This window comes from Aythya fuligula, chromosome 12, assembly GCF_009819795.1.
Source record: "Aythya fuligula isolate bAytFul2 chromosome 12, bAytFul2.pri, whole genome shotgun sequence".
Classification (NCBI taxonomy): Eukaryota; Metazoa; Chordata; class Aves; order Anseriformes; family Anatidae; genus Aythya; species Aythya fuligula.
This window is the reverse complement of record NC_045570.1, coordinates 3,878,388-3,900,026: the sequence shown is the minus strand read 5'-3', so window position 1 is coordinate 3,900,026 and position 21,639 is coordinate 3,878,388. Positions and strand designations below refer to the sequence as shown.

The 21,639-nt window shown below is 37.0% G+C and overlaps 1 protein-coding gene across 1 annotated transcript in view; it reads right to left on the bottom strand.

The window, feature by feature from the left end:
* ADCY7 (adenylate cyclase 7) overlaps positions 1 to 21,639 on the bottom strand; it is a 31,262-nt gene that overhangs the window by 3,708 nt on the left and 5,915 nt on the right. Inside the window, exons 5-22 of the mRNA XM_032195940.1 lie at positions 20,293 to 20,441; positions 19,858 to 19,969; positions 18,460 to 18,587; positions 18,049 to 18,207; positions 14,378 to 14,510; positions 12,931 to 13,116; positions 12,772 to 12,815; positions 11,737 to 11,817; positions 10,866 to 10,938; positions 9,969 to 10,066; positions 9,151 to 9,235; positions 7,435 to 7,572; positions 6,153 to 6,215; positions 5,522 to 5,572; positions 4,024 to 4,190; positions 1,673 to 1,754; positions 941 to 1,096; positions 93 to 239 (exon numbers count right to left, since the gene is read on the bottom strand). Of these exons, the coding sequence (XP_032051831.1) occupies positions 93 to 239; positions 941 to 1,096; positions 1,673 to 1,754; positions 4,024 to 4,190; positions 5,522 to 5,572; positions 6,153 to 6,215; positions 7,435 to 7,572; positions 9,151 to 9,235; positions 9,969 to 10,066; positions 10,866 to 10,938; positions 11,737 to 11,817; positions 12,772 to 12,815; positions 12,931 to 13,116; positions 14,378 to 14,510; positions 18,049 to 18,207; positions 18,460 to 18,587; positions 19,858 to 19,969; positions 20,293 to 20,441 (2,052 nt within the window). The remainder of the gene's footprint in view (positions 1 to 92; positions 240 to 940; positions 1,097 to 1,672; positions 1,755 to 4,023; positions 4,191 to 5,521; positions 5,573 to 6,152; positions 6,216 to 7,434; positions 7,573 to 9,150; positions 9,236 to 9,968; positions 10,067 to 10,865; positions 10,939 to 11,736; positions 11,818 to 12,771; positions 12,816 to 12,930; positions 13,117 to 14,377; positions 14,511 to 18,048; positions 18,208 to 18,459; positions 18,588 to 19,857; positions 19,970 to 20,292; positions 20,442 to 21,639) is intronic.

Here is a 21,639-nt window from a genome sequence, read left to right as displayed (position 1 = left end):
TTTTTTTTTTCTCTTTCCACGGCTAACAGATCTATTGAAACATTTTGCAGCAAAACCATAATCCGGTCCATTTTAGCCAGAAGCTTAATTACCTCATCAAAATCAGCAATGATTTCATTTAACAGCCGCAAGCATTCCAGACCCTCTTTATTGACATCACATTCAGTATAGAACACCTTAAAATCTGGCACTGATGCAAACATGACACAGACACAGTCATAAGATTGATGGTACCAGTCCTACAGGAAAACAAACAGTATAGTTAGATATTGTCTGCAGCTGACTTACACCACAGGCACTCAAAATTATGATTATTGTTTGCAAACAGTAATCAAATCACAATTTTCTTTGGAAGCCAGCTACAGATCTTTACAGTTGGTTTGTCCAATTTTATCAGAAACATTAACAAAGTTGATGTGCCTAAGGAAAAACTGCTGAGATATCTACATATCTCAAAGATTCTTATCTGTTCTGGACAGTGCCTGTTTTCTCCCACTTACCATAGCTTTGAAATCAGCAAAATATTTATTCTGATAACATGCTGGCAGAATCAAAAATGTCTTTTAAAAATCACTATCAATGAACTTTTCTCACAGGGTTGTTACCACAGAGATACTATCTGTTGGTCAACTAACTTCTTTAGAAAGAAGGTCTATCTTCTCCAGTGAATTATGGTCTTTTGAATGCAGTAAATCATTAAATATTTGCCAAATTCACTCTGCCCCAAAGCTGAACAATCAGTTCTGAAAAACAAATTTCAGAAACTGACACCAGAAGTTTGTGCTTTCTGAGCCTGTCTAGATAGCAGATTAGGTTTACAAAGTTCTTGGGATACAAACAAGATGCAAAATATTGCAGTGTTCTGTGTGCTTGTTGGCCCAATGTTCTGTGTCACACTGGTCCAATTTACTGTCATTCATATGTTAGAGACTAAACATACCTCATTTCGTTTTTCCCCAATGAAATATGCAGCGACATGTGCTGGAAGTACATTTTCCAGCAAAAGCCTGTTAACATTCTCCATTGTTTCAAACTGTTCATGTTCTTTTTTAAACTTATTCTTCCACAGACAATCCAGTCGACAGTAATAATCAATCTGCAAATGAATCCAATACCCTAACTTAAATCCATATAACATCTCACTTAAATATATAATGAGTTAAATTATTTCAAAAGCATAGTAGCCGTAAGATTTCTTCAAGACATTTTGAACTTAAACAGTTATGAACTGTGTGCCTCAAAAACGGAAATCAGAAAAATATGAAGCAGTCACTACAAATGAATGCCATTAAGGTAGCATCAGATGTATGTACAACAACGGTATTTTAATAAAACAATAACAACAACAATAATAATCACAGTAATAATACAGTGATGGTTTTGAATTGAATTACTACATTTAGGATAAATAATCACAATGGATTCAAATTGCAGGAATTTCTAAAAAGTTCTGACTTCTGTAATATACATACTATTGAAAAAATAAAAACGTTCCTGCCCTTTCACAGTAAATTTTTTTGGCATTATCTACAGTCCACAAGTACAAGAGAAAAAAAGATAAAACTATATACATTAATTTAGCGCACAATTTCAATAAATGACACGTTTGCATTGTATTTAAATCAACTTGCTGCAAGTAAGAGAATTAACCTATTGCTTTTTATATACATACCTGTTTTGCAAGTAATATTAGGGTTACATAAAACAGAACCAGATATATATTAACCATTATCCTCGGCTCTTCAATGAAAAGCCTGAAAACAAGAAAACAATACAAAATCATCTGTATCCTTTAAGAAAATCCACACGACTAAGGGTTGGTTTGAGAGTGGGATGGGGAGCAGAAAGCATAGCAGAAGAGGATGTCTTTGTGCACATATATATTACCAATTCATTCGTGCCAATAGCTGCCTGGTTACCTGATTACCCTGATAGTGAAGAAAGATAATCATTCAGTTCAGTACATGAACTGTGTCTGACACAATGACAAAATGGTGCTGAAACCCTGTTAAGTAGCTATTGTAATGAGATGTTCCCTCCCCACACTGTCCTACAAAAAAAAAAAAAACAAAAAAAAAAACATAGTAAACAGAACCTTGAAATAGGAAAACAAACTTTCTTATTGTAGTGGGTTTACATGGCAAAGTTTTGGTAGCAGAGGGCCTTAAGGGTGGCTTCTGTGAGAAGGATCTAGAAGTTGCCCCATGTTTGGTAAGGGCCCCACTGTTGACCAGAGCCGAGCCAATAGGCGATGTTGTTTTGTGCCTCTGTGAGAGCATATTTAAGACAGGGAAAAAAAACGCTGCGCCACACAGCAGCTGGGAGAGTGAGAGGAGTGAGGAACAGCCTTGCAGGGACCAAGGTCAGTGAAGGAGGAGGGGGAGAGGTGCTCCAGGTTTCGGAGCAGAAGTCCCCTGGGCCCTGTGGTGAGGACCATGGTAAAGCAAGCTGTCCCCCTGCAGCCCATGGAGTACCACAGTGGAGCAGGGTTCCACGCTGCAGCCCATGGAGGAGACCACGGTGGAGCAGGTGGCCCTGCACCGACGGAGGCTGCTGCCTGTGGAAGACCCCTGCCAGAGCAGATTCTGGGCCGGACCTGTAGCCCGTGGAGAGGAGCCCACACAAGAGCAGGTGACCTGGCAGGAGCTGCTGCCCGTGGGGGAGCCAGGTTGGAGCAGTTTGCTCCTGAGAGATGGACCTCATGGTACGGACCTATATCTGGAGCAGTTCCTGAAGAGCTTCTGCCTGTGGGAAGCCCACACCAGATCAGTTCAGCAAGGACGGCATCCCATGGGTGGGACCCCACAGCACAGGGGATGAGAGTGACTGAGAAGGAGCGCTACAGACTGACCATAACCCCCACTCCCCTGTTCCCCTGCGCCACTCGGGGGGAAGAGGTGGAAGAGGGTGGATGGGGGGGGAAGGTGCTTTTGATTTCTTTCCTTTGTTTCTCACTTCTCTAGCTTGTTAGTAATAAACAATAAATCTTACTGTCTCCCTATGCCGAGCCTGTTTTGCCCATCACAATAATTACTGCGTGATCTCCTTGTCCTTATCTCAACCTTTGAGCCCTTTTCATCATATTTTCTCCCCATTCCTCTTTGAGGAGGGGGAGTGAGAGGGCAGTTGTGGTGGAGCTCGGCTGCCCACTCGAGCGGAACCACCACACTTGTTTGTGGAAGGGAAGCTGATAATAAATAAAAACCTGAATTTCTAAAGCAAATGTAACCATTAAATCACACCTGTACAGAATTCCACAGAAATCTGAGAGATCATTCACATTTCATAGTAAAATCAGTCTCTTAACACATTATTCGTTTTCACTAATGTATCAAAGTAAATTCTTGTGATATGAACAATCTGGGATTTCAAGGCAAAATTAAGAGCTCATTTAGGCTTTTTTAAGCACTGAGAACTCACAGCTAGCCTCTGCAAAATAAAATAATCCTAATCTTCAACTATGAGAATATGCTAAGAATGTAGGAAACAGACTTGCAAATGAAGAGTAAAAGCTTTCCACATGTGATTTTAGTATTATTGTAGTTTCTTCAATTAGATCAGATAAGTTGCTGTTACTGTTCAAATTATCATGTAAGCAAATGAAGAGTTCACTATCCTGTTGGGCACATCCGGCAAACGCAGCTTAGGAATCAGATTTATCAAGGCTTCACTTCGCATCTTACAAGAAAATCTACCCTACTACAAGACTAATATTCTACCCCTTCTTTCCCTCCAGTCTTTAACGCAAGCTAATTTTCCAGATATCTTAAAAGCCACATGGTAGAATTGTTCAGGGAAACAAACAAACAAACAAACCCCACACCTCCACTCTCTTTCCTTTCCAAGTGAATAAACAAGTACAAATGGTGATACGGTCTAATGAGATTTCTGAGTCATTAACTTTACAAAAAGGTTTATAATGTCTGATTCATGCCATTATGGTATTTCAATATTCTAGAATGCGTACAAAGATCCAACATCTTAAATAGAATATTATTGTTCATAAGAAACTTCATACTGCACCTGGTATGGTTGACGGATAGACTCAAGTTCCAAGGCTCTGGAAGGGTATTGAAAATGAAGAGGTATACAGTCACAGCAATAGACAGGAGGAGAACCTTGAGTTCGAAGCTCATTTGAAGAAATACCGAGCAAGCAATGAACCCCAAAATGCAGCAATATGCATAATACTGTAAACGAAGATTTTAAATGCAGTTGTGTTATTCACACTTTATGCATGTGCAACATTCAAGCCATAGCAAATGCTTTAAGTTCATGACCATCATAAAAAGAAATTATAACCACTTAATCCTTTATTTTTAACTGTACTAAACGCAGAATTTAACGCTTTTTATAGCTACTAGTTTTTAATTTGTTAAAGATGAACATTTAAACAAGAAGAATTACATTAATATGAGTGGTATGAGTGTTGAGAATTTATTTTCTGAAGACTAGTAATTTAAGCAATTACTTATTTCAAGGTCAGGACTAACTTACTTTATATTCCAGTGAACTGGCTCTGAAGCACAAACTCCTGAATTCTGGTCCTCTTTTTAATAGTGCTCCCTTTGTAACCTTAAGCTGATAGCATATTCCCATCTCCCCAGCTTGTAACATGTAAGGCTGTGAGCAGCTCTCCAACCTTAGGCACAACTTCTGCATGAGAACTTTGATGCATTATCAAGCTAGAGCCATTATCCAATGGAAGGCATGAAAAAATTCATAAGGAAATCACAGTGCAAGCCTGGCTTCCACATTCAGCGAGCAGCTGGGAACTTTCAGAACATCAGTTGCTACAGAATTCATTGCAGAGACAGGATTGCTCTCCGCTGCCACAGGTACAGATGTGGCTTACTTCAGTCTACAGACAATTCAGAAATTACCTCTGCTTCTGTTCCTCAAGAGTTTATTTATCTTTATGCACATAGGATCACATTATGGCAGCTTTTCACCCATAACAGCACTGACAGACCTACCACATATCTGGGAGATTTTTAGACTAAGCAAAAATTTCTGATGAAGAAAATGAAGCTAGAAAAATTTTTTGGACAACTCAGAATCAGACCACCTATAGCAATGCATTGTACCAACTTTGTCATCCTAATGGCTTTGAGTATAACTTTCAAAAGATAACAAGCACTCAGTTTCAACCCCACAGCCAACCCTCTGAGAGCACAAGTCTGTTTGCCATTTAAGCCTTTTCATTCTGCCACAGTACTTTACTGTGATAACTGCAAATTCAGTTCTCATTTCACAAACAATCACCACCCTGTTCTGCTGCTTTTCCTCAAAGTTCTAGACCTACTTTTAATTTTGCCTTTTTGTTGTTGTTTAAAACATCAAAAGTCATGCTTCCTTCATCACTGCAACAACAGCAGAAACATCTCAATTTCCTTTAGAACTGTGATGCTGCCAGATGCCTAAAAAGCTGTTTTATACAGCAACAGAACCTGCCAGTTATCGAGAATATATATAGTATTCAAATATCTGAGTTTTAAAATAAAACATATTCACTACTTACAGTTTTCTCAGCGAAGTATTCAGTTGTGTTTCCAAAAGACTGATTTTCAGGCTTGCAAGAATAGAAAATTACTAGATGAGTACAATTTGCATTACATTATGTATGACTTTTCTGTCACAAGGACTTCGATTAAAAGGGTCCTCACATGACCTACTATGCATTGTTCAATAAAATGCTCCTCACCTGAAGGGTTGACCAGGTGACAAAGGAGCATCACAAAGATTTGAACAATCTCAAAATAGAAAGCTATTCTGAAGCTAAAGAGCTAAAATACTACATCAGTAGGAATAATCCTTTTGTGCAGTTAACGAGTGCTGCACCTAACTATCCCTAACACAAATGCCAGGGAACACCTCTCAAAAGTGTTGAGTAACCAAAGTAAGCCAACTTTGGCTTTACCCGTAGTATGAGACTTTTGAAAATCCATAGAAGATGCACAGTAAAGTCATGGGTAATAACAGAAAATATTGCTAGAACTGCCTTGTGGCAGTAGTGATCTTTGTGTTCAATGGTTTAAGAATTCTGTTTTAATAAAAGCAGGAAAAGATAGCAAAACACTGCTATCCATCTATATTCTACACACTATCCAAGCCTCATTTCATTTTATCTTAGAAATGAAGACATTACTCACATAGATGGTGCCATTCACGTAATTTGATCTAGTAAAGTTTGCAGTACTGTTTTTCCCAGTAGTCTGATTTGTTAGCAAGAAAGAAAAAAAAAAAAAAAAAAAAAAAAAAAAAAAAGACAAAACAACATACAAACTGGTTAGCAGGTAGTCATTCATTTTAAGATTTTTTGCTGCATGTTATACAATGAGTCCTGATTTGGCTCTCTTTCAGTGCTACTGCAACTTAAGTGTTAGAACTCCATATCCCATATAGCTTCAATTAACTATACATTCACACGCAAGGTAACGAGAAGGTTAGAATTGCCAAGTATTTACTTACTTTTCTATTTGGGGGTGAAGTTTCGCATTACAGCTAATCTAATCTAAGAGCTAACTGGCACAGACATTATCCTACTGTCTCCCCCACCAGTTTCACAGCTGCTGTTCCTGTTTTCTTTTGGGCTGTCTCTGGTGGTGTTTAAATGACACCACTGTGAGTTAATTCAAGGACCCAAGCCAGCAGAAAAACCACCTTACAAAAGCTACAATACAGCTTTCAGAATAAACTCCCCATGGAATCAGGAGAATGGCAGACAGAACACAGGATAGGAAGAACATCACCTTTGCTAGCTAGCTATCAGACAGGTTTAACTGTTAACATGATGTCACATAAAGCTTGTTTAAAACAAAACACAAAAACACAAATGACATGGTCTTGAGCATAACATAACTCCAAAGGGTAATTTTCATGTGTGTTCCCCAGGTGCAACAAAATACTCAAACTAAATTTAAAAGATGGATTCTGCTTGCTTCTTAGTCTAGCCACAATGTCTTTGGTTTTAAAAGAGAGCTGAGCTATACACCTCCCCTCCACCACCTATATTGTTCCTAGGTAGTGAGCATAACAGAGTAAACCACTTAACCTACATCAGCCAAACATTTAAACCCACATAAAATACTTGAAGACCGTCTTAGTGATGATAGTCATAATCAACGGTAATTATAAATGCCATCTTGAAAGCAAGAAGAGGTGACAGAAACATAGATCTCAAGTCTATTGCAAGAACTTCTAGTTCTACAAACTAGTCTTTTTTTGCTTTGAATTATTTTACATTTTTACAATATTCAAAATATTTTTTATTGTTAATTTTAATGACATTGTGCATTACCCACGTGTAAATCAACTCAGGTGGAAACTGGACATCAGAAAAAAAGCAAAAAGCAAAGTAATTGATAAAAAGAATAAAGAACATTGCTCGAAGTTACAATATGTTCACAGAATGAAGGTAATGTGATTACTTACCAAGTTGAAGATACCTATAATCAGCAAGGCACCTATAGTGATGACTGCTAAAGGAAGCCTAAGTAAAGGCATTGTTTCCACCTTTTCTGAGATAGCACAAAGATGGCGCAGAAAAAGCCACCTTTCTGAGCAGTGCTTCTGTAAAATAAAATAAAATAAAAATATAGTTTTAATGACATGACCAACATTTTGGTACGTGTGAAGAAATATTTATAAATTTAAAAATACTTTTGTCTATGCAAAAGAGTCAAGGCTCATTGTTAGGATCCAAATTTAGAGCTCTGAATCTAGTAATTCAGATTTAATGCCTCATGCCTTAAATTCCAGACTTGGAAATTGAGGTAATGACTTCTGATTTCAAAACTTATCAGTGTTATCATTGGGGGATAACATTTTTTTGAATGTCTACTATAAAAATAGCAAACTATGATCTGATTGAAATTGCTAAATAAATATTTATAAAAACATAGTGACAGCCTGCGCTGTATTTTTTATTCAGCTATATAATACTTCACTAGAACTAAAGTTTCAGATGACTACATCAAAACCAAAGACAGTTCCCTTGCCATCCTAATAGCCTTCATTTATTGCTTCAGAGAAAATATATTTGGTAAAGCATATGCTTTTAGAAGACTGCAAACATTGTTCAAGGACGCTATACTCAAAGACCGCCAGTGTAAAACTCAAGCCTGATGCAGTTGTCATCTTGGAATTTTCTTTTTTTTTCTCTGTGTGTTTTACATACGTAGAAACTATACATGGATACAGATACACACACATCTCTATATAGACATACACACATATAAAATCCATATAAATAAAAACTACTATGTAAATGCCGTGCATGTTACCTATTTTTAAATTAATAATAAAATTTTACATATGTAGAGTGCACTGTTTTTACCTTTCCCTTTTACGCAATTTGAACCTGGCTCTGTAAGAGACCACCTTTCTGTGACAGATTTCCTGGAAGACCACCCTCATTAGTTTGCAACAAGATGATGGTGGGATGATCTCAACAGAACTTCAAAGTGCTCTCCCACCCTTGCTCTAGCACAACGAAGATTTGATGAGTGTAAGGAGCACTCTAAAATTCCTTCCCTCTCCAACCCCCAGCCTCCAGACAGTTCTTGGAGAAGAGATGGAGTTTATTTCATTTTGCACAGTTGAACTCTGTCACTACAGGGTGTTTTATGTATTTTTAAACAGCAATTGCAGACATTTAATGATGCAATGAAAAATTGATGTAATGGTGAATTATGGTGAATTTCGAATTCTAACAGCTATGAAATCGTTGTCAATGAATTATTCATATGTTTGTAGCTTTCACAGGGCTTTACAAATGATTATGAAAACTAACCTTGCATTCAAACTCCTTGAGAATTTAATCTTGTTTCCAGTATGGAAACCTCGGGATTTACAACCAAAATTACTATTAAGGATAAACACGGGAAACAAACAAACACAAACATAAAAGCAACCCCATCACACAAGTGTTAATACACTCTTCCCTCCTAGCCATCTATTCTGGCACTCAAATAATTTCAAATTACAGTAAGAACTTCAAAAGATGAGAATCTGTTTCAGACAGTCCAATCTACTGGTAACCTAAAGTTTCAGGCTTCTGCAACTCTTATTGAAATAAACAGCTTAATTCATCATCCTGTAAAATAGACTGAATTGTCAAATTATATCCATCTGCTTTTTAAAACTTACCATACATTTCTCAGCAAAGCATACAAGCAAAATAAGTACAATGATGATAGCAACAACACCAAAGGAGATTCCTAGTTTTGCAGTTCTAAACAGAAAAGAAAGCATTAAATAAAAGTGTTAAATGAAAATGTTTTTCAGACTGCACGTCAGACTAATGTTTGCTAACAGCATTTCTCAAAATTATAAATAGATTGTTCTTTTCTAATGGCACTGGATGTCCATAAAATAGCATAAGTTATTGTTGCTCTCTGTTGCATAAATATAACTTTAAATTATTCCACTCTGTCACTAAGGGCCTGAACTATTACCCCCACGCATAAATCACATGGAAATTGCGCTGTGATAGCTGTGAAAAAAAGCAAGTATCCCATAAAGGTCAAAAACATCAAATATCTGCTTTCTTGGAGATATGAGAAGAAACAGAAATTCCTTCCTTTTAGCTCTATTAAAAAAAAGGATTGCTGATCACTGTTTATTTTTTAAACCAAATAAACCCATTTTTCTATTCCTCACTCAGTCAGCAAGCTTACAGCCAACTATTGTTATAAAATAGTAATTATCAATCAAATGACCGTCTCGCTGCATATATATCCAGTCATACATAGTATTTAAGAAATATTTCTATTTTATTTCCATACTGATATCTGGGCTGTTAAGCCAACAATACGAATGCGCTCTTTTAGAGTCCTAGGAAGTGTATCTTTCTTAAGCATAAACCCTCAGGAACTCCAAAAGACTTCAAGAAGTTTCATGCACATGAGTTTCTTTTAAACCATTAGTTAATTTGAATTATAATTGATTAAAATACTGACACTTACTTTGGCATTATAAACATCTGTATCAGGAAAATGCAGAAGAACACAAAACTCGCACAGGCAAAGTAACTCTTCAGTTTTAGAATAGGAATGGTGCGATACTGAAACACAGATTATAACAAATCAGATTACTATAAAGAACAATTCCAGGATATTTTTTGAATCCTATTACATCTTTGTGATTACATATGCATACACAAATTTATACTGTACTGTTCAAAACACACAGAACTAAAAGGCAACAAAAGAAAATCAGTGAACAAATATAAACACAGTCCAAAGTATCCAAAGTGCAGTCCAAAGAATAATTTCTAATCTAGAGGGAAACCCACCCCTGAGTATGTAAATCAGCACTTCAGATACAAATGATCAAAATTTTACAAAAAAAAGGATATACACACAGTATATATAGATAGATAGATATACACTTTTGTGTGTGTGTGTACCAGTAACTATGTAAGGTGCATCACAGCACAGTGAATCAAAGAACAGAAAACATACTCTCTACCTAACAAATAAAGGTATTATACTTGCAATGAAGCAACCAGAAAAAAATATATATTTTTTCATTATATTTTATTTTTTAAATTCTCATTACTTTTGAAATAAGTTCTTTATATAATAAAGCTGATTAAAATCCTACTGGCTCCCTCATGGCAAGAATTTTACCACAGGTCAGATACAATCTCCTTTAATTTCACATTAATAACCAGCATTATCAAGGAAGAGTGACCAGCTCAAATGAATCATGAGATCTGCTTCCCATTATCTATCATAAGCCTCTCTGGGTATGCAGTCATATCTAGAATCCAGTTTAAGAATGAAAACAGTTTCAAATATACTCATGCTGCTCTGAAGTGCAAAAGAAAGACTGAGAAGGATTGTTTTGATCTTACCAACCTCTTTTTCAAGACCAGGTTCTGCAAATATCAGTGAAAATCCATAGAAGTCATCAGATTTGCTACACCATGGACTACATACAAAGAGAAATGTGTTACAAGAAGTATGCAGCAGGCCCAGGGAAGAGTGCAAGAGCATTGTTGTAGTTACAACTCTGCAGTACACAGGGTGTTGGTGCCATGGTTTTATACACATCTGACAGCTCTGGAAGGTCTTTATGTTTCATAGGGTGACACATGAGCTGCTAAATTTTAATGTTGACAGGCAGATCCAAAACTTCCACAGACAGCAGTGTTTGCTAGTTACACACGAGATATAATCCCAGACTTTTTTTTTTTTTTTTTTTGAGTTTTAAATATAGGAACATATAACATGAAATGTTAGAGATGGCTTACAGCCTCCAAACACTGCCCATAGGTATTACCAGACATTACAGTATTAGCAGCCTTGCTATGATTTATGTCTTTATACATAAATTTTGTTCAGAACTACACCCCATTTCCTCATAGATCTTATCTTAATAATCAGAATGCAAATATTGACTTCCTATCCCGGTACTGCAGTTCACCTCATCATTTCAGAGGGTCCTAAGAAAAAAAAAAAGCAGTACTTTCGCTATTTCATAGTATCAGATCACATTGAACAGCTAAACTAACCATTTGCTTCTTGTTCTAATAATGAAAATAGTGATATTATTACTGCAAACTAAAGCAAAAAGAGAACTTCAGTAAACAAAACAAAACAAAAAAAAAAAGGAGCAAGACAAACTCCTGGTAATGTTTTCAAAAAATAAATTTGCTATCTAGACTTAAAATTGTGAATGCAAATTATTCTTGAAGAAAATATGATAAAAAATTAAAGTACTGCATACTTCGTTGAACTGAGTCCCTCGATGGTTGACATCATTTCATCATAAATATCTTCTTCTATCCTTCCCTTTTGAGATGAATTTCTGTGAATATGAAGTCCATGTCACAAATGCTATTCAGAAACAATTAATGGCTTATAGATACAATTCCTCTTTATCCAAACTTCTTAAATATGTAGAAAAAGTTATGTACTGTGGGATTATCAGACATTGTTTATCTTATTTAAACAGCTTTTTGATAAATATATGTATCCTAAAACACATTAAAATAACATCTGGGTACTTTCAAAATCAGGCAACTATTTTAAAATAAATTATGTACTTTTTCAAATAGACCAAAGTCAAATGCATGGCAAGCACAAACATTAGCAAAGCAAAACTCCAAGATAGAAATCAGATTAGGTATGCTTTCTAGTGCTGATAATGGCAACATCAGAAAGCAAAGATGAAACTAGAAATTCCTATTAACTTCTCCTTCCTCTTACACAGTTATCTCGTAGTCCTATAAAAAGACAGTGTCCTCGTTACATCTAAATGTCAGTACTCAGAATCCTAGAAAGACAAGAAACCCAGGAATAAAGAGAGGGAAATGACATTTAAGCCACTTTGACAACTGAGTGTAACTGGCTGGCTATGAGTAAAGATGGGCTCAAAATTAGCATCCTTAACCACTAAGAGGTTAACCCAGGAATGTGTGAGCTGTTAGGCAAGGGAGGACCCTCTAATTATTTCTAAGTAATATAGTGGAGGTAAACAATATAACAAAGAGTATGTGCTCTTTAAGTACTTGAGCAACAAGATCATCCCACTACCAAAAACCAACAGATTACTGCTGGGAATCAGCAAAGAAGTTGTTTTTTTCAGGACTTAAAAAAGGTCTTCACCAAGAAGGGATAATAGAAATGGCTTTTGCTGCAAGAAACTTGTGAAAGCCTTAAAGAGGAGTCTTTAAGGAGTCATCTGGGAGTCCTGTATCTTTCAAGAAAGAATGACTTTTTCCTAAACCACAACAGTTGCTAAGCACCACCAAAACCAAACCTGTCAGAAGTCCTCTGGCGCCCAGCGGAACACAAAGGTATTTCCTAAAACAAATAAGGAATAAAGAACAAGTTACAACAACAGAAACTCAGCCTCAAAAAGCATCAGATTTCAAGTAGTTCAGATTTTTAAGATGACAATAATTATTTAAACCCCCACCTTTCTTTTCCTTCCTTGTGAAATGGAAGAGTCACTGCTCACGCTTTCCCTATGGTTCAAGTGGGCAAAGGGCCTGGCTGCTCCCCAGGACTCCAAATAACGTGTCATCCGAACAGATGCTCGCATCTTCAGCCCATCGTTAACTCTTGTTTTAGGGAGATGATTATTTGACACGCACTGTTTGGACTAACAGAAAAATGCAGTAACTTAGAAAACAGAAAGTGATACAGATTACAAACAAATGAAGCTCAGGGTAGCTAAGTAGTTTAAGAACAATCTAGCAACTTACTAGGACTCTAAACATTCATTGGTGATGTGTCAGCCAACCTTTGTCTCACTTAACTAATTTGGGCTAGAGCAAATCATGACATAATTAATTTGGTTGAGCTCCCATTACAAGCCTTCACTTGTGAAACAACTTTCAAGCTTCCTGGTTTATAAGTGATGATGTGAGAGATCTGGGATCTCAGATGCAGTTTCTTTGCAGTCAGCACAAGAGCAGAAGCATGAGATATTCAATTTCTGAGCTAGGGCATATCAAAACATAGGTCAGGAGAAGATCCCACAAATGACACTGTGCCTTAGATGACATCCCTACGCAGCAGGTGAACAGCCAGGCAGTACTCATACAGCAGTACCTCCTTAGCTTCTAAAAGGAAGCTAAAACTACAGAAGAAACTGATAAATCATTGACTGGTTAACTGCTAACATCTCATAGGTATCTTCAAGTGAGTAGGGACCATTTAAACAATTAGATCTTAAATCTGAGAATGTATGCAGTGTATATGATGTGTGTGTGCGCATGCACACTGTGGCATACATAAAACATACAAGTAAAACAAGCTTGAGCTGTTGATAATTCAAAGTGACTCCCATAAAGATCCTGAAGGAAAGGAGTTTGTCTTCATTCTTCTTTCTTTTAAAATATTTTATTGTCAACCACAAGCCAATTCAAACCATCAATACCCAATGTGTTTGTGGTTATCTGGCCCTAAGTAGGTAACCAGCAGTTATCTGTATACCTTGAAAATAAGGTGAATCTCATTGAAAACAGTGAGGAAGAAGTTGTCAGAAGCCACACCATAGAGAATATTTTAACTGAAAGTGGCTACGCAGTACAGATGCACTTTCGTTACTTCATCCCACCTTTTTACCTTAATTTGAGAGTCACACGGCTCAAGCAAATACATAACCCAATATAGATTTTGACTCTATGCAGGCCATGTAAGAGATTTCAGTGTAACACTTATTACCTTCAAGCTAATAGACATTTCACAGAACAATAGGATATGCTTTCAGATCTAAAGTCCCAAATCAAAGCTATTCAGATGACTCATTCCATGTTTAAATTCTGTTCCTGAATTAAAAAGATGTATGCAAAGCAGATAGCTATGCAATTAAAATGCATTTTTTTTTTTAATATACATGTTTAAAAACATGCACATACCCTTGGATCAACCACCAAGTAGGTTTTGATATTCATGGATTCAAGGTAAGGATCTCTAAGGTGTCCATTTCCTTCTTCTACTTCATAAGCTTTGCCTAGGTGATTTAACGTTGCTTCAGTGATGTGTACGCGGCTGAGAACGAAAGAAAGAACAAGAGACCCAAACATTTACAGAAAGGTCATATTAAACATCTCATTTACATTTCAAAGGCTACTGCTGACATTTCTGCTTTTCAGCCATTCTGTGCTTTGGCAGCCAACTCCAAAATCCTGCTAGTACCTAAAACAATATTTGCAATCCATTGCTGCAGATCTTTGTGGCACATCCTTAATAATAAACATGCCAAAAAACACTTTCCAGATTGGGATACTACCAGCATAAAATTAAAGTGAAATAAACACGGTAGGAGACAAAGAGAAATACAAGAAGCAAGAAGAAATATGATCACGGGAGATTCAATGACTAACAAAACAGACATACAGGCAGGTTGTTTCAAACAGCAAGAGCCACAAGGAAAGTTCACATACAAAGCACAAGGGAGGACTGCCTTACGCAGGAAACACATGGGGAGGGGAGGAGAAATTGATAAAGAAAATATCGAAAAGAGTTGGAAAAGTTTTTGTTGTTGTTGTTTTCAGGACAATTCTGAAAGTCTGTCTTTTCTGACTGAAACAAATTGAGTGTAACACAGCAACAGCAACAGACTTTTAATGGGAGCAGCTAGCACTTGTCTGTATCCACTCATGTTTTCCCTTGGATGTTCTCTAGTCCAGTATCCTGAATCATGTATTTCCATACAAATAATGAGTAATACCTTTCCACAGAATCTCTCAACAAGAGACTTTAGTACATTCATAGAAGTGTACGTGTGCATATATGTGTATAAACAGATAAATAAATACATTTTTGTTATATTCTTTCTAATTGTTCATCTTCCCACTGCTTTTCTGAGTTTCCCTTGGCACTGAGGGGTTAACTACTGCGCAGTCATTCCTACAGCCTGTCAGCACGGAGCTGGGAGCAGAATATTTCCAGAATGGAAGCTGACAGCACTACAGAAAGAAAGGAGATGGTCCCATCCATCTCAACTTCCTTATCCTGCAGAGGATACCTGAAGATAATTTAGCCAAGACCTGGAGACCACTGGCTATGGCTTCCCACAAGGAAGAAAAAAATTCTTCAGTTCTTCCAGAGTTAGAAGGTAAGAGTTTTGGGATACAGAGGATGCATGGTTTTGTTTACTGGTAATTGTCTCAAAAGACTGGTTTTTCTAATTGTTACCTTAGTTAAGCAGTCTTGTAGTAGAGGCAAACCTTCAAATCTAAAATTGTATAGCCTGCTTTAGATCATCATTTTCCCCCCCAGTCGGAACCGAAGCATACTGGGTGATGTCTGTATTAAATGAGCATCGAATCAGTCATGTACTGCAGTAAGTTTCCTGTTTTCTACTTATTTCATTTGTTCAGTATCCATAATTTTCCAATTTTATCAAGAATCCTCTCCCCTTTTCCCAAAGTCACACACTATCATAGCACATTTCAGATCTCACTGTATATGTCTTCCTATTTAAATGACTACGCTGACAACTTCTCAACAGTTACTGATGCTTACTGGACTCCAAAAGTTGCTAACATTGCCTCTCAAAGGCGAGTTTTAATACACACCAAGGCACCTAATGTTAGTGCACAATATCTAACATATGCACTCTCGTTTCCCTGTGCTAATAAGTCTGAGAAAATAACACATTACAATTTTTCAGCCATATACATTAGAGAAATAGTCATAAATGCATTTTTAGTTTTGGTGTTATGCTTGTTCTTTCTGCTTTACCAGTGTATTACATTGTTATGAATACAAATCCTTTTTAGTCTAGAAAAGAATGAGGATATTCAGTCAAAGGAAATAATATATTTATAAAAGGAGAAGTTTCCCTGCATCCTTTTAAATGTCTTCAGAATTTCTTCATTGACAGCAGCCCAAAATATATATACTTCCTATTTTAAATGAAACCCTCAATGACAAAATTTCTTCTGTCTTCCAAAGAAGCAGAACTAGCTAGGATTGCAAGCTATGGAGAATCCCAGACAGATCACTGTTCCACAGAGGAAGCTACATAACAAATAGAAATCCCCCCTTTCCCTGTGAGGCTTAGTTTTCCAGGAATTGAAGGTTTCCTTCAGCTAGTTTTAACATGTGAAAAGCAAGTGCTAGACATGTATAGCTACAGAAATTATTAACTGTAATATCTTGGAATCAGCAAGCAAACCTAAAAGAGCTTCAGTCAAAGAGAGAATCAAATATAAGCATGACAAACATAATGGAATAATCAGTTTTTAACGTTAGGCCATAGTCCTAAACATGACTAAAAAAATAAACTTTCATGCCATGTTCAGAGTCATGTTGTTTGCTTTACCAACAAAAGAAATTTTACAACTCCATATTCTTGTTTCATCATGCAGAATCACAGTAAAACACTCAACCTGGATGGCATTGCAACTGTTAACTAAGATCCAATTAGTTTGTTTTCTGTTTCTGTTACCAATGAAAGAAAAGAACTCATATCCCCTTACTATTTTGCAGAAAATCACTTTAAAGTTACAGGATTTTACCTAAACAGTGTTCAAGGCATGCAAATAAGATGACAATTGCTGATGATACAATGTTCCTGCTTAGAATCACTTTCCAAGAGAAACGAGTATCTTAATGCTTAATGTTTTTTAATGGCAAACATATACCCCTCAGAACATCATTGCATTAGTAAGCATTAATTTGCACAGGCTACCAAGAACATGCAAAATTACAGTGTCATTTGGGAATAGAAAAAGGAAAACCTGTAATATTATCTTTTTTGTACAGACTACTGAAAAGAAAAAAGATTTTTGCTCAATTCTAATCTCTGATTCAACTTCAAAAACAGAAAACAGGAATATTTTCCTCATTGTGGAACATACAAAGTACTACTATTTTTAGAAGCATTTATATTTGTCCTTTTCGTAAGGATCTTCAAAAAGGTAGCAAAAAGATCAACCTCAGGCCCAACACCCCACACTGCTGAGCAATACACAGCAAGTTACACTACTGCTTTGCCTCAGTTCTTCCACCCAGGACTACTCATCCTGCTTCTCATTCTGCCCATGGCAAATGCTATGCAGAAAGAATACACAACAGTCAACAGCTCAGATTCTTGCTTGGCCACTTCTCACCAGGGTCTATTTTAATTTCTGAGGGTTGGGGCTTGTGGTGTGTTTGAATATAGAGCTAAGATCAATTGGTCCCACCTGATTTATATGTCAACAGAAACATCAGGTAAATATGCTGCTTTGCCTTGTCAACATAAGAAGTGCATCTATTCTTTATCTAAACTTAAAATTACACTATGCAATACAAGTTAACATAATGCACTGCTAAAGACACACAACTTTCTCAAATGAAGGAGAGTTCAAGAAGTAGTTATTTTCCTGAGAAAACAATTGTATAGCGCATTGAAAAGTAACCATCAGAAAATATTAATATTTTACTGCTCAAGTAAGTAAGTACACATTTGACCTATTTTCTTCATGCCATTAGGATGATTTGCATTATGGCACAGTTACAAATTCCAGACTCACAAGCCACAATTATGAAAATGGTAATGATAGAGTGAGCCAGCACTGAGAGCTAAGGTTCTCACCCAGGTACGCCCGCAGACTCCATGCGGTTCGCTAAGGAAACGTCGTGAGACCAGACATCGTACTGCCACTTCCGCAGGCCGATCACGCCGCACAGCACGTTCCCAGAATGAATACCAACTCTCATGTTGATGTCCACGCCTGTGGCTTCTCTCACCTGCCTATGGAAGGAAGGAAGGAGTTAGAACATGTTTTACATTTTTGACTTTGTCTCTTCCTTCTGGAGATCTATTAGGGTTCATTCTTAACATACACCCAGTGGAAAGACAAGAGACAAACTTATGACCTAATGTATAACTATCAAACTACAGGTAATAAATGGTTTTCGAAGGTTAACAAGAATACTAAGAATGACTCCATTCAATATCTTCTTAGACTCTATACAATTAAAAAGTCTTCTGTGCTGTACTTACTTTATTGCTTCACACATGTCAAGTCCCATTTTAACACAGTTCCTGGCATGAACCGGCAAGGACACAGGTAGGCCTGACACGCAGTAGTAACAGTCTCCCAGGATTTTTATTCTCATGCATTCATTCTCCTGTGAAATTAAAGTAAACATATTTAGCAGGAAAACAAAACAAAACAAAAAAAAGTGAACTGCAGGTAGGCCAATGACACCAAATCTCGGACTTGTCTACACCATTTTGAGGAAGTCAGGCTCCATTCAATCTTGTTTGAAGCAAAACCTACTTCTAATTTTCTGCATCCAAGCACCTGGAAAGTATTAGATATGACTGCTTCAAGCATTTTTGAAATAAAATAATCTTATTTATTTATTCTTGGAACTGTTTGCAATTGAGAAACTATAAATTAACTTAAATTATAGCAGTGCAAAACTGTCAAAGAATTTACCATCTGAAGGATGAAATCTAATTATCTCTCTTAATATTAGTCTTTAATTTATTAACACCTGAATAATAAGTGGTTTGTTCACCTTTTCTTCAATTTCCTCATGGCAGTCTCATAAATAACATTATGTAGTGACACAAAATCTGCACAGAATTTAGGGAGAAATTAGGGTTTGATTGATGATTAGAGAGAGCTTAATTTGGGACACCTTCACCTGCACAACCATCCCTACTGTGGGAACAGCTCAGCAATTCTTCCATCAACTCTGAAGTACCACAATTTACAACCAGCCCAAGTCAGTGACAATTTATCAAACTAAGTTGTTCTCATTCATCAGCCCAAGCCTTAAGAGAACACATCATTCTCCAACATCTGAAGCCACTCCATAGGTTCTGATTAAGTAAGCTTAGACAGTCCTGTACTTCTGTGTTTCAGAGATCTCTGGGGTACCTTTAGGTTAGAGCTGGTAGACTTTAGTATCCAGCCAAGCATCCAGGTTAGCCATGGACTTTTATAAGGTAGTTTGGAGCCTACAACGTCCTCACATTGTGGAAGAGATGACTGAGAATGTTTCCTTGCAGAATAAAAACAGCACAAAAAGCAGCGATATCTTCTTACAGCCCAACCACAGAGTTGCAAAAGATCTTGACTCACTAAATCCAAATATTTTTTAAACAGTGCAATTTGCAGAAATTCAAGCATATCACTCAAAATCTTAAATCTGTACCCAAGGAACAGTTGCAATTACCAAATGTCTTTAATCCCAACTTCTACTGTAGAATAAAAAGCTGGTGGCAACTACGATAGCATGATTTATTCCAAGAGTTCTTAATAGCTGCTTCAATACAATATAGAAAATATGAAACTTTTACTTTCTGGTACTTGAAGTTTTAACAACTGAGTTTTAACTGAATGAAAGTAGTCTTTAATCCCACTCTACAAGAAACTGCAACACGTACCTTTGCAATCTGATCAAACTTTCCAAAAAGTTCATTCAGCATTACTACTAGTTCCTTAGGAGAGCAGTCACTGGCAAGGCGAGTAAATCCCACAATGTCTGCATAGAGAATGCTACACAAGAACAAAAGGAAAATAAATAAATAAATGATATATGAAGATATGTCTACTCCGCAGTCAGCTGAAATATTAAAATGCATTTAATGGAAAACACCTCTCCCTCAGAGAAAAAAAAAAAGGGGGGGGGGGGGGGGGCTCAAGCATCTCAACTCATTAGAAGGCCACACATGAGTTTGGGACAGATTATCTTTCAACAACAGGAAAGAAGTCCACTTCAGCCTGGAAGTCTACCTCTGAATTTTAGTTTCACTGGACAATATGCACTGGTAAAAATTAGCAGCTTATGTCAGTATAACTACTTTGGAAATTAAACTTACCTTACATTTTGGTGTCTTTTCACATACAGACTGTGGAAGTTGTTGTCATGCATTTGCCTATTATCATTAGTTTCCTTCAGTCGCTCTATGATTGCTAGCTTCATTTCCATAGATATATGAGCTGGCAGTATGGATAAAAGCAGATTTTCCTAAAGGGGGAGCAAAAAAAAATTAATGATACAAAATTCTTCATATAGTAACTTTGAGACTGCAAGATTTTAGTGGCCACAAGAATGAATTAAAGATATAAAACCTCCTTATTCAAATAGCCTTTGCATAATGCATGTCAGGTTCTCCAGAAAAGACTGTTCCATTTCAGTTCTAAAAAGCAAAAAAAAAATAATTTTACATTTAAGTGGGTTACACAGGTTGCTGTTTTTTTTTTTTTTTGGTTTGTTCCTTGTGCCCTAGATGTCACATCTTTCTAAGTATGAAACAGGAGAAAGTTAAATAAATAAATCAGTATTACTACAATTTCTAGATAAATTATTTTTTTTTCCCAACCAACCTCAGGATTACGTTAGCATCTGATAAAAATCTGATAAAATCTCACACTCTATAGCTAGTAATCTATGCAGCACTAAAAACCCTTGTGAATTCACAAATGCTGAAATAAGTAGCTGAGAACCTCAAGTGCTGGGAACGCAGCAGATACAAAACTCCTTCAACAAACCAGGAACTGATGCCACTGAAACAAAAGTCTTCTGAACTGAGTGAGAATAAAGACTTGTTACAAACCACTTACATACTATTTGACTATTCAGTGCGCTGCATGTTTTGCTGGCTTTGTCTTAAAAGCCTGCTCTTGAAAGAAGAGAGCACTGTGTTGTTGGGCAGAAGACAAAAGGAGGTTTTAGCCCAGGAAAGGCTCTGCTGCCCCATGGAAAGAGCCACCACAGAAGAGAAAACGTTGTGTGGAGCTGCTATAAGCAGAAACTTTTTCAGACAACACTGCCAGCAAAGCCAGATTGTGTAACTGAGTAAAACTCTGCCTGTTTTGACTAAATCCTTGTCCCCTTTTCCCGAGCAAAGGATGCAGCAGTACACAGATGGGAGCAAGCTGCCAGGGTTGCTTAGCCAGCACCTACTGGCAGAAATAAATGTCTTGGGATCACAGCAGAAAGAAGGGGTCTGTCAAGTACTGGACTAAACCAGCCATAGGCTGCAGCTTGGCTTGAGGCTGCCTCCCAGAAACAGAAACTACTTCATCCCCTCCCCTAGCATTTTAGTATTACGGGAGTCAACTTTAGGGACCAATTTAAGCCAACAGAGCCCCGCTGGATGTAACGGGGCCGTTTGATACTGACACATAATACAGCTTTCCAGAAAGCGATGATGAGCCCTGAC